Genomic DNA, 12763 nt, shown 5'->3' on the forward strand with positions numbered 1-12763 from the left:
TACTTTCAAAAATAATTGTTGTTTCTAATTTAAGAAATAAGAACAAAATCATTTATCACAATTACTGTAAGTGGTTTAAACATTTCTAAAAGAAAAAAAAAAAGATACTCATTGGAGTTCCCTGGCAGTCCAGTGGTTAGGACTCAGCGCTTTCACTGCAGTGGTCATGGGTTCAGTCCCTGGTCAGGGAAGTAAGATCCCGCAAGCGGTGAGGCATGGCCAAAAAAAAAAGAGTCTCACGTTGGATTTTTTTTTTTTTTTTTTTTTTTTTTTGTGGTACGCGGGCTTCTCACTGTTGTGGCCTCTCCCGTTGCGGAGCACAGGCTCCGGACACACAGGCTCAGCGGCCATGGCTCACGGGCCCAGCCGCTCCGCGGCATGTGGGATCTTCGCAGACCCAGGCACGAACCCGTGTCCCCTGCATCGGCAGGCGGACTCTCAACCACTGCGCCACCAGGGAAGCCCTCATATTGGATTTTTTAAATCTACTTGTAATTGTTGAATCTGAGTTCATTGTGTTATTTTGTCTTTACCTATGTTTGAAATATTCCATAATAAAATGTTTTTAATGCTATTTGTATCCATACCTATGTAAAGAGTAAAAAATTACATATATGTTTATATATATATTTTTGGTTAAAAAAAAGTGTGTATTTATATATATATATGTATATACATATATGTATCCAAACAAAAATACATGTTGATTTTACGAGCTACTCTTAAAACAAAATTACAGAGAAGGATTATATAGGGGCAGTGTGCATGGCACAATGTTAAATGAAAACTCTAGGATATAAAAATGCACGTAGTAAATATGTACTCACACATGTACAGTACACACACGTACACACACACAAATACACAAAAATGTTAACAATGGGAGATTGTCATTTTATTTATTTTACAGATGGTTTCTAATAAATGTGTTATTTTTATAATCAGAAAAATATTTTAAAAATAAAGGACCATGTTTGTGTGATTAAAAGAATAAATAAAAGACAGTTTACTTAATTTGTAATTGATATATTTATAGGGGCAATAACCATGGCTTTGCTAGAAAACCTTGTGGCAGGAAATATATACATTGTCAAGATATCTGCATCCAATGAGGTAGGAGAAGGACCCTTTTCAAATTCTGTGGAGCTGGCCGTACTTCCAAAGGAAACTCCTGAATCAAATCAGAGGCCCAAGCGTTTAGATTCTGCTGATGTCAAAGGTTTGTATACTGCCATAATCATTGATTTTCCTTAAGAAACGAAAACACACATTGTTTTCCAGCTCCCCTCTGCTTTATTTCTGCTCCTCCCGTGACCATATCCCTAAACCCATACTCGGCTCCTTGAATTCTTGCTGGCAAGGTTCTGATGTTGTGGAGCTGCATGGCTCTCCCTGCACTCCTAGAAGGAGAAAACACTTCCCTCAGAACTAACTGTGGTGTTCAGACCACTGTGTCCCAGTTACTTCTCCTCCCAGCTGTGCATCCACCAAGACAGATGAGCCACACCACCCCTGAGCTGATGGGAGCAGGCGTCTGGGGGTTTGTGGAAATAAATGGCAGTGATGGTTGTGGTGTTCAAGCTAAGAAGAGCATGGTTTTCATTAAGAGTTTTCCCCACCAAAACAACAAACAAAAACAAAAACCCCATCCTCTCCAGAGTGAAAGTTATTTCTCTCCAGAAAGCAATTGGAAAAAATACCTTTAAAGAGCCATTCTCACTCCACTCAGGGTATCGTCCTATTGTTCTGAAGGACGCCAGGGCCCCCTGTGACCCAGGACTAGACACGTCCTTTTTCCCCTCTCTGGGGGAGGGGGCCTGGGTGGCAATGCAGGGTGTGGCAGGAACAGCTTCAGATTGAGGAGGTGCCAGCTGAATTCAGGGCGGGATTTAAAGGCTCTTAGTTCCTCAGAGGATAGTCATTCAGTATTGTGGGATGGACACTTTGGAAAGGAGAGAGAGAAACAAAGAGAAGGGCAGGGCAGTCAGATTTAAGCACAGGAAGGAGGTAGCCACAGTAGCTGCCGTATCATCAGGGGAAGCGGAGAGCAAGGCTCGTATTCGCTTCTCAGATACCTTGCTAGTCAAAGTGCCTAGAGACCAGCTGCACAAATGGCACCTGGGAGCTTGTCAGACATGCAGAATTGTGCGTGGGCTCTACCCCAGACCTCGTGAATCAGCATCTGTCTGCATTTTAACATATCCCCTAGTAACTCTTATGCACATTAAAGTTTGAGAAGCACTGCTGTGTACATGAAAATGCATAAATGGAAAACTAGTCTTCAGTATACAGATCTGCTTTTAAGGTAATATGACATGAAAGCTACCCTTTGGCCTGTCAGTGAACATCTATGCCTTGTGCCTTTTAGCGTTATAAATTATGAACTGATGTTCATGTTTGATATAATAATACCTAGAACTCATATTTAGAATCTTCAATATGAGAAGATAAGCCAATTTTAAGGTCACTGATAAAAGAGTAATATGTCTTCTTTGCTTAGACACAGATACTGTCAAAAGTTTTCCTGTGAGAGGAAGACACATTGTTGAAAAGCTAATATCTGAGAATTATGATAAATGGAATCATTTACTTTTCTGATTGACTCTGAGTACATGTGTTTCCCCTTCCAGTTTATTCAGGCTATTACCATCTGGACCAAAAATCAATGACCGGCATTGCTGTAGGTGTTGGCATAGCCTTGACCTGCATCCTCATCTGTGTTCTCATCTTGATATACCGAAGTAAAGCCAGGTGTGTTTCCATTGCTAGAGATGTTGATGTGGTTAAAAAACATTTAAATTACAGTAACCACAGAAACAAATTGAAATCAAGTGCCTTTTAGAGTAACTTGGATTTTCCACTTTAAAATGAATGTATTATTACTTGGGTTCTTACAGCTATAGAGATGTGCTCACTTTGGCAAATTATTCTCTCACCATTTGAAAAAAATTACTGTACCAACAAAATACTCTTCAATGAGGACCTAGTTTTCTCATTTCCTTGGTATTTTGAGAAACACAAAGTATATCCTTTGGATTTTTAAAGAAAATAACCCACTTAATATGATGTATCTGCTGATTGAGGGATTCCTTACTTCCTGGAATATTTTCATATTTAAGTAGCCTGAAATGTCTGAGTCACTTGAGAGCTCTACCCTCACCACCATAGGTCATATGTTTGGGATTCTCCAGACATGGATTAAAACAAATGTAATAACTAGGGATTAGTTCTCTATAAACTCTTGTCAGGCAATTTTATCAGTGCTTTTGACTTCAGCTAAATTCTCAGCATTCAGTGAACCTCTCTGTTTCTAACCTTTTATATTTTGGCTTTTGCTTTCATTTATTAAGGTTCTTTATTTAAAAAAATCAAAGTCAAATACACATCATTTTTAGGTAATCTCCATCACTAGACTCTCTGCATTATCATAGGTTTTTCAGAGTTTATTCTATATGTTTTTGGTACTTGTGCATAGAAACACACTCAGAAAACATGTTAATGAAAGAATTTTAAAGTTTTTTGTATATGGAACTGGCTTAATTTTACTGTCCAAGTTTCTCACTTCAAGAATTTTTTAATGAAATCTTTATGTACATTGTTTTAGTGATGCCTAAATCTTGCATAAGTGCTACTGTAAATTTGTCATCATTAATTGTTACGTTAGTGTGACAATCTGCAGACCTGAAGGAGAGCATGTAAATTTTTTAAACTACAGTTTCTGCATATATTATAAATAAGCGACAATAATAAATAATAGTACTTTATAAATATTAAGGTTTTTACTAAGTGTAAAGAGTAATTTTATATAAACAGACATTGGGACAAAAAAAACAAGCCTTCTCACATCATAAAAGTTTGCAGCAGTGAGTTGGAGTTATAATCTAATAGTTTCTAAAGATATTTAAGAAACAAGCATTAAGGAACTCCATTGTTTGCAAAGTTGTGAACTTCCCAGATTTCACCAAATTTGGTACATTTACTTCTCTCTTCTTGTGGACTTAGAAAATTTCCTTTTCTTGCAATATTTCAGGAAATCAACTGCCTCCAAGACAGCACAGAATGGGACTCAACAATTATCTCATACCAGTGCCTCCCTAGCCAATGGAAATGAAGTAGGAAAGAACCTGGAAGGAGCTCTAGAAAATGAAGAGTCCTTAATGCCAATGATCATGCCGAACAGCTTCATCGATGCCAAGGTACTCTGAGCTGAGCGACTGTTGTGCTACATAGTCCTTCCTACCATTCATCTTATCTTTATGCGTAAAATCTTTTTACCAAAAAATTGTATGTTGAGTGTATTGTGTCCATACTTCACATAATGAAATGTGAAACCGTTTCACCCAGATCCTTCCTTGCATACAATATTTGGGGAGAAGATAGGGATAGATAAAAGAATAAAAGATGAAGATAAAGAAAATATGAGAAAGTAGCATAAATTCAATTAGTTCGGATTATGTGGAGCTGAGATGTCTTAAATAAGGACATCAAGGTCATCAGTCCATATTTACTACAATTTGGATTGTTGTGTGTATACTGGATGGACGATTTTTTATTAATCCATTCTCAACTTAGTTTATTTGATTTTAGAACTAAATGGAGCATCAGCACATTCCAGGTGTGAATGAAAATTTTTTAAATATAGAGTATATAAATAGATGTCTCAAAATCCTACCCTGTACGGCCTTAGGAAGTTGGATATAGTAAAGAGATGTCATTGGAGGATAATACTTCATGTCCTTTCCACTATGTGTAATAATAGTACAGCGATAAGCATTATGAACACCAACTGAAAATTATTTTTAGTCACTTGCAGCATTAGATATCGTGCATTATTATAATAGCCCTCATAACGAATGTGCTGTAAATTAAGTATCTGCAAACTATAGCCCAGCCCAGGCCAGCCTGCAGTCTGTTTTTGTATGGTCATCTCTGAGCTAAGTATGTTTTTCACATTTTTAAAGGGTAGTTTGGGGGGAACAAAAAAGGAGGAAGAGGAGAAAATGCAACAGAGGGCATGTGTGGTCTGCAAAGCCTAAGACATTTACTATCTGCCCCTTTACAGGAAAAGTTTGCCAAATCCTGCTATAAATTCTTCTTCCCCAACCTTTCCCTAAAATTTAGAATACCAAAAATATTAAAAAATTTCAGGCAATTTTGATGTTAAATTTTATATAATTATATTTAGCAGATGCAATTTACGTGTATCTAGCACAGTGCTATATACTATATATATTATGGGTAAATAATAGTACATTGATTTTTGCTACTCCTGTTGTCTTTTTGTTTGCAACTTAATTTAGCTTTTATTTTCTGATACAAATGTAAGCCATTTAATTTATTTCAAATTAATCTAGAACATTAGAACCTAAAACTTTTAAATAAGCACAGAAAGTACCAAAATACACTGTCATTCTGTTATTACTAACTTGGAACTAGACATGAGAAAGGATTGAAGAGAAGTGAAGTGGGGAGGAAGACATGGGAAGAGAGAGGGAGAATCTAAAATGAAAGGACACAGAGCAGAGTGGGGGCCTGAATTGAAGCAGAGAAGCCAGTTTGGAGGCCAGGTCTCTGAATTCCCTTGGGTTAGCCTAAGAGCTGATCCCCCGTCTATTGCCATTTTGTTGAGCATATGTGGGCCCATTTTTCTCTTCCTAAATCCTTTTTAAATTTTTCAACCATGTGAAAAGGTTGAAAAAATTTAATAAATGCACAAATAATTGTCAGTATCTTTTCATACTTTTGTATCTCTCTCTATATATTTTTGTTTCCTCTGTCATTTGAAAATATGTTTTGGAATCCTTACACTTCACCCCAAATACTTCAGCATATATATCTGTCTTAGGAATAAACCTATTATATCTTTTTGATCACGAACAAGTACCTTGTATTTGTTGTGTGCTGCTGGTGTAAAAGAAGAAATAATAATGTCTGTGATCATTTTTTTCTTTTAACATTTAAAAATTTTGTGTACTACTTGTAATAAACTGAAATCTATAATATGTGCATTTTCCCCTTTTATATCTCCAGGGAGGAACTGACCTGATAATTAATAGCTATGGTCCGATAATTAAAAACAACACTAAGAAAAAATGGCTTTTTTTCCAAGATTCTAAGAAGATAAAAGCTGAGCAGGTAACTCACCCATTAAATGGAAAAAATCTTTTGCTGCCCCTGGTATATGAGATGGTAATTTTAAAAAGAGGAAAATGTAAGTGAGTTTTTTTTTAACTTCTTTGTTCTTTCTAGCCGTGATTTTATTAATTAGGGGCATGACTCTATGGAAAGCCATGGGGATTGATGACCGAAGTGACAATTGGAATAGTAATCAGAGCTGTGGTTTTCAGTGGGAGTTGAGGGGCAATGGAGAAAGGGATGGGTCAGGAGCCTTCATCAAAATCACTGAAGAAGCCTTTCGACATTTCACTTGCCCCAGTAATTCTGATGTGTTCCCACTCCTCGGAGAACCACTGACCTAGACAGTTCCTTCATGATGGTCTTTTACCCATGTACTCGATCAGTTTGCTAGCTCAGCACACACACAGTGTGCAAAACCAGATTTGTTATTTTTTAAGAGCACTCTGTTATCACTGATGGTGTTTTATGTATTTTTACCCAGCCTCAAAGAAGATTTACTCAAGCGGTCTGCTTTTACCAGCCAGGCACTACCGTATTAATCAGTGACGAGGACTCCCCCAGCTCCGCAGGTCATACAGCCAGCTTCCCAAGACCCTTTGGTGTTGCAACTGATACTGAGCATTCAGCGAATAGTGAAGGCAGCCACGAAACTGGGGATTCTGGAAGGTTCTCCCATGAGTCCAATGATGAAATACACCTGTCCTCAGTTATAAGTACCACACCCCTGACCCCCAGTTCCTTCACTGGCACTGATTCGAGTGGGGATCCCTCGATGAGAAAGTGTGAAGAACATGCAGTGCCATCAGATGCTGAGCAGATTTCCTCTTCAGTTCCTCAGCCACCATCTGCCATGCTCCGCTTTGATTAAAAGGATTTTCCAATCTAGATAGCCACGTCCAGGTATTCTCACCTTTAAGTCTTTTCGAAGGACAGTGAACAGGGAGCCAAAGCCTTTTGTGAAAATCATGATATCTTATTGGGTATTTCACCTTTTTTGAATGTGTTTTTTTTTTTTTTTTATCTTTAAGCTCACGTATTTTGAATGTTTCAGTGTCAGCAATGTGAAAAGACAGTCAAGATATTTGACTGGATTATGAAATATATCACTGGAGCAAAGGGAAGACTTTTGAAAGCCCCTTTGCTGACTATCTACCTCAGTTTGCCACATGGCAAACTCAGAAGACAACTTTGTTACCTCATTTGTTGTGATAGTTTCTCAGCTACATAACCGATGATACTTCCTAGTAGCGTTTTGTGTTCATTGCTGTATGTGTAATGTGTGTGATCAAAGGAGTCATATAGGTAGATGAGTAAGAATGTTTATCTGAAGCTCTGATTTAAGAAACAACAGCAACAAACTATGACCTCTGTATGGTTTGGATAATTTAACACCTCCAACTGTGAGGACTGAAACCTCAGAGAAGAGAAAAGTGGGACTGTTGACTTTACTGAATGACCAAAACAAAAAAGCATATCTCTTTTGAGAATAGAACTGTTCAGTAGCATACAGGGACTCCTATTGCTTCTAGAGCCTTTATGTTGTGGGCATTAGAGTCTTGAGTGCTTTATCTGCTGTATCCCAAGTCTCAGCCTGCCTAGAAGCCGTGCCTTTTCTACCTGCTCCTTTGCCTGACAGTTGGCCAAAGGCTGCACTGTCTAGTTTGCAAAGCATCCTCAACCTTTCCAGAATTAGTTGCAAAACTCCTTGCAGGAAATAGACTTCCAAAGAGAACAGGTTAGGGTTGGTGTTTTGTGTTGTTTTTTTTTTATCCCAGCTTGGCTTAAAGGGGTAAAGAAGTTTCATTAAATGTTAATAATGAAGATAAATGCAGCAGTAGACAGTAAAATGAACTTGAGGTTATCACGGTAACAGTGCCTTCCATTATATATTATGAAGTTCTTTGCCTTATACCTTTTTAATATTCATGAAGTTGTTCAGGATAAGAGTACAGAAAGTTGCCTTAAGAGTTTCTTGGATTTTATCAGTAACTCTTTTGATGTACAGTATTTTATCAAAGCATTTTGGTTTGTTTTTATGCAGGTTTTGTTTAGGGATAAGTATTCAGATCTCTACCAACTTGGTTGTATTTTCTTGAATTCTTAAGAGAATTTGGTACTCTGTTTAATCTTCCTTCAGTGTCAATGCTGTGAATGAGGAATGCTAACTCCAGGAGTGAGTTAATCCTCTTGCTGGTTTGAAATCAGTAAACTGTTTACTTAGCCACATAGAATAGGCCTTCTTTCAGTAATGAGACAGTTACCTGTTAGGTGCCCAGCAGTGAGAGACAATAAAGAATTAAATACATGGTGTAGAGAAGGGACCCCCTTTTCCTTTTAAAAGTATTTCTTCAAATTATCTGGAAATGACTTTTGAGCCGCTTTTTAAAAGGAATCTTAATGGGTATCCCCCTTGAAACCTTTTATTTGTGGAAGTGGGGGGTCATGTTAAATGGTGTTCTAAAGTCAAAAAAATGTTACTGGATGACAGTCCCACCTCTATCATCTTCTACCCCAGTGTCTGATGACACAACCTTTTTTGGTTGTTTTTTAATCTGTAGTTTTGTGCCAAATTGGATGTGTTCAGAAGTAGACCAACATTAATTGCTAGCATGCACTTCTGAACCAAATTCACAGTCCCCCATTTAGTTATCTAAGTATGGGCTTGATGGCAAAACAAAAAAGCAGAGCTTTAGGTGAACAATCTGAGGCCAGGAAAAATGCTGCTCCTGCCTTTATAGCTCCTGTTTATACTACCTCCTTTTAAACTTATTCTAGTGTTATTTTTTTTTTCCTGTACTCAGGGAACGTTTTGTTACTTTTGAGCTGCCTCATGGAAGCATGGGCAAATTGACAGGGTATGGCGTTTTGGGGTTCATAAGTAGAATTATGTGAGGCCAACTTTTATCAATATCTAAAACTAAGGACTACAGTGAGTTCATTTTATGTTTTTAAACTTTCGTTACAAGGCAAACAGAATCTAAAGTTGAAACGTCATCCATCATGTCTAGGACTCTATTAATTTGAATCATTTTAAAAGCCTAAAATGATGATCTGAAGTCCTTAAGGAAAGTATTTTGTTTGTTTTGTTTTTGATGAATAGGCCCATAGTTATTGTAGATCTTTAGGCTATAACTGTTTGCTAATTATTTACCAGTACATTTTTCACTCTTTCACCTTTTCATTTTGTTCTTATATAAGATTTTTTTCATAATAATCCTATTACCAAAGAATTTTCAGTAGGAAGTGAAAATTTGACTATGATTTCCCCCAAAATTTAATTAACTAGAAACATCTATAGGTATGACGCTTATACAAGTAGTTACTAACCCAGAATAATAGGGTTTATCTTGATTGTTGTAGTTAATTAGACTAGTAATTTTAACTACCTTATTGTTACCAGAGCATTTAAAATAATTTCTTTACCAGCAGATAGTTCCAAAGAATTTCAAGTGTAATTTTTTTTTCTTCAGCAAGTAAATCTTCAGCTCTACAGTATTAAAGTATTTTGAAATTGTTGAAACTACTTGTTGTAGAGAAAAAAAAGTCTTTTCACCAAAGAGAAATATTTTGGTCTCATTGAATAAGGTATTTAGTGAACACCAAAGACTTCTTTTTACTTGGCCAAAGCTAGCTTCTTTGAAGTCTTAAGTATGAAATTGTAACTAAAATGTGAAGGTTCTCTTTCATCTCTCATAGTGGTGTTACTTCATGGTATTTTCACTCTGAAGGGGCTAATATGCAAATAGTAACTATTTTCTTTTCCAAAGACTTATTTGCTGTAAGTACTAATACATGCATGTCATTTTTATGCCAAATATTACAAGATACTGCTCATCAGTATTTTCATACCAAAGATCATGCAAATATATAGATTAGCCTGTAAGTAAGTAAAGATGAGCAGATTTGAAATAAATTTATTTAGAGGCTGATAGGGAATCTAGCTTTAGTAGCGAAAGATATCAAAGGGCTAAGTTTACATAATTAAAAGCAATACAATTATATTGGTATTTATCAGTGTTTTAATTCACGTACTTTTTATCAACAAATTTTTAGAAAACCAAAGATATTTAAGGTTATGTCCACATATAGGCAGATTTAGTTGTACATTAAACCATTGTTTCTTGTTTTTATGTCAACCAAACTTGTCTCTCCAGAACCCTGTCTGTATACAAATAGCATACATAGGGACTTCCCATTAAATCTGCTGATTCAGCCACAGGATGTTTTTGCCAAATGATGTGATACTTTCCTAAGCACCTTGAGTGTGAGATGTCAACAGAAATATCAGCAGGCTTTTCCACTGCAGAGCATTCTGGCAACCCCTGAATCAGTCTGTGCTGTCTTCCTTCTGCCTAAAGTATTATGTGGTTAACTCTGAAGGCTTGAGGCAGTCCCTTAATAATAGGGATGTTCTCATCTCTGGGGAGCAATGGGATATAACAGGGAAAAGAATCATATCACTGTTTTAAGTGGCTGTTCTTTGCTCTTTAAAGTTGTCCATAAATTGAAATATTTTAATTGCATCAAGGGAACAAAAATCTTTTTCATGAAATCTGGAGTTTTATATTTTGATTAGCCTAAAAGTAAGGACACAGCTTCATCCACTAAGTGGCTTTAAAAAATCAGTCTTGGCACCCCAGGGAAATTAGATCCTCAGTGAAATGCTTTTCATTTGCTTTTGTTTCAACCAAGCGCAGTGCCAACGCTGGGAACAATGACAGTGATTTGCATTGGTGTGTCTTGGCTTCATTAAGGACATATGCCAGAAACTTGCTCATGTTGACAACTCAGGGTTATTGTTCAAGTCGATGAAGACACCTTTGGAAACAATTGAGTGTCACAAAAAAAGATGATTTGAAAGGTTTTTTTTTTAAACGCTAGAATATCCAGATGTGGTTCCATCTCAGCAGTGGCTGTAGTGATTCACACATACTCTTCTGTTTCATTGAATATAAATGTTTAATACTGAATGTAAAAAAAGAAAAAAAGTGCCAATACATCGAAAGAGGCATGATTTAAGACTAAACATGTATTTTGTAGACTTTGTTCCTGACAATTTGGCACATGGGTCTCTGGTAAAATTGCTTTGGTTTAATAGTCATAATTTCTGTGGGCTGTGAGCACAGAGCACAGGGTTCTGGAGATCACCATACACAACCAGTTGTCTAATTGTAAATTTTATTGATGTTTAGAAGAACACATACCTAGAATTCTGTGTGAAGTTGATTTATGCTCAGGACATAAGATCACAGGCTAATGCAATGTGTATGTTTGCAGGCTTTAATCCCCTCAGGCGGTTTCCCTTGGTAAGCCTTTGAAGGTGTTTAAGATTAACATGACAGCCTTGCATTTTTACCAGGCAGATACTGTATTATTTTCTTATTGCTGCTGAAATGAGTTACCACGAAGTTGGCCTTGAAGCAACACAAATTTATTATCTTACAGTTCTGTAGGTCAGAAGTCTGACACAGTCTCAATGGGATAAAATCAAGGTTTGTTTCCTTATCTTTTCTGGATTTTAGAAACTGTAGACCCCACCCCCTATTCTCTCTGACCCCACTTGCATTATCATATCTCTTTTTCTGACCCCAACGGGGAAACATTCTCCAGTGTTAAGGACTCATGTGATTAGTTGGGGCCCATCTGGATGATCCAGGGTACTCTCCCCATCTGAAAATTCTTAACTTAATCACCTCTGCAAAGTCCCTTTTGCCCTGTATGGTAACATATTCAGAGTCCAGGGATTTGGGCGTGGACTTCCGTAGATGGCCGTTCTCTTACGTACAACAGATATATTATTTCTGTAGAATTCTGATCTCCATAAAATGTCTATAGCATTACAGAGATTGGAAGTGTGAAGCCATGTGCCCTTTAGTGATCTTCAAAATGTCAAAGTATGAAAACCTTGGCTTATCGCCTATTGAATGTTTACATTAAACTTTCTCTCTAAATCACTTGCAAAAACAGTTCGGCTTTAAACTTTTTGAATATGTGCTTTGTAAGTTAACATCTCAGCTCTATGTGTTTAACAGAAAGTTTCCTAATATTTGACTCTAACTTTGTGGAATTTCATCAGATATTTTTGAAAACTGTTCATATTATAGTTGAGCTTTCTCCTTTTCTCTTAAGCGATTACGTCGGTGGGGTAGGGTTGGGGGAAAGACCTCAAACGTAGGAACTCAGATTAGATGAGCAGGACCATGCTCAAGTTCATTCTTCATTTTCTTTTAAAAGCATTTTGCAACATTCACCCTTTCTGACTTTTAAATTGGGTTTATTTCTTCAGCTTCACCAGCCACTGTTTGGTTTTCAGTTTGATAGCCTCTTGATTTTCCATCAGCCTTAGCAAGAACCTCCACTTATACTTAGCAGCATGTACAACTCCTAGGAAATTTTGTCTTTGTTTTCTTTGATTTCAATTGTCCCTTTTCCTAGAAAGCTTTAGATCCCACAGCTCTAGTTTGTTCTGATTCCTGGATCATGTCAAGTCAAGCCTTCTTTCAGATTTGAAGGATAATTTATAATTATACCCTAAGTTTCAGCATTTCTTCAATGAACGAAACAAAGCTATCTCCATCATGGGGTGGAGACCGTGATGATATTCTGAGTAAGGTTAAGAGTGCTG

General features: G+C 36.9%; 1 protein-coding gene across 1 annotated transcript in view; it reads left to right on the plus strand.

Annotated features, from left to right (window-relative positions):
• The window catches only part of PRTG (protogenin), a 127836-nt gene extending 120830 nt beyond the window's left edge, over nucleotides 1-7006 (plus strand). Inside the window, exons 16-20 of the mRNA XM_060002982.1 lie at nucleotides 1037-1219; nucleotides 2631-2751; nucleotides 4031-4196; nucleotides 6031-6135; nucleotides 6620-7006. Coding sequence (XP_059858965.1) covers nucleotides 1037-1219; nucleotides 2631-2751; nucleotides 4031-4196; nucleotides 6031-6135; nucleotides 6620-7006 — 962 coding nt within the window. The remainder of the gene's footprint in view (nucleotides 1-1036; nucleotides 1220-2630; nucleotides 2752-4030; nucleotides 4197-6030; nucleotides 6136-6619) is intronic.
• Nucleotides 7007-12763: the final 5757 nt, after the last annotated feature.

The sequence above is a fragment of the Delphinus delphis genome, chromosome 2 (assembly GCF_949987515.2).
Source record: "Delphinus delphis chromosome 2, mDelDel1.2, whole genome shotgun sequence".
In the NCBI taxonomy this organism is placed as follows: domain Eukaryota; kingdom Metazoa; phylum Chordata; class Mammalia; order Artiodactyla; family Delphinidae; genus Delphinus; species Delphinus delphis.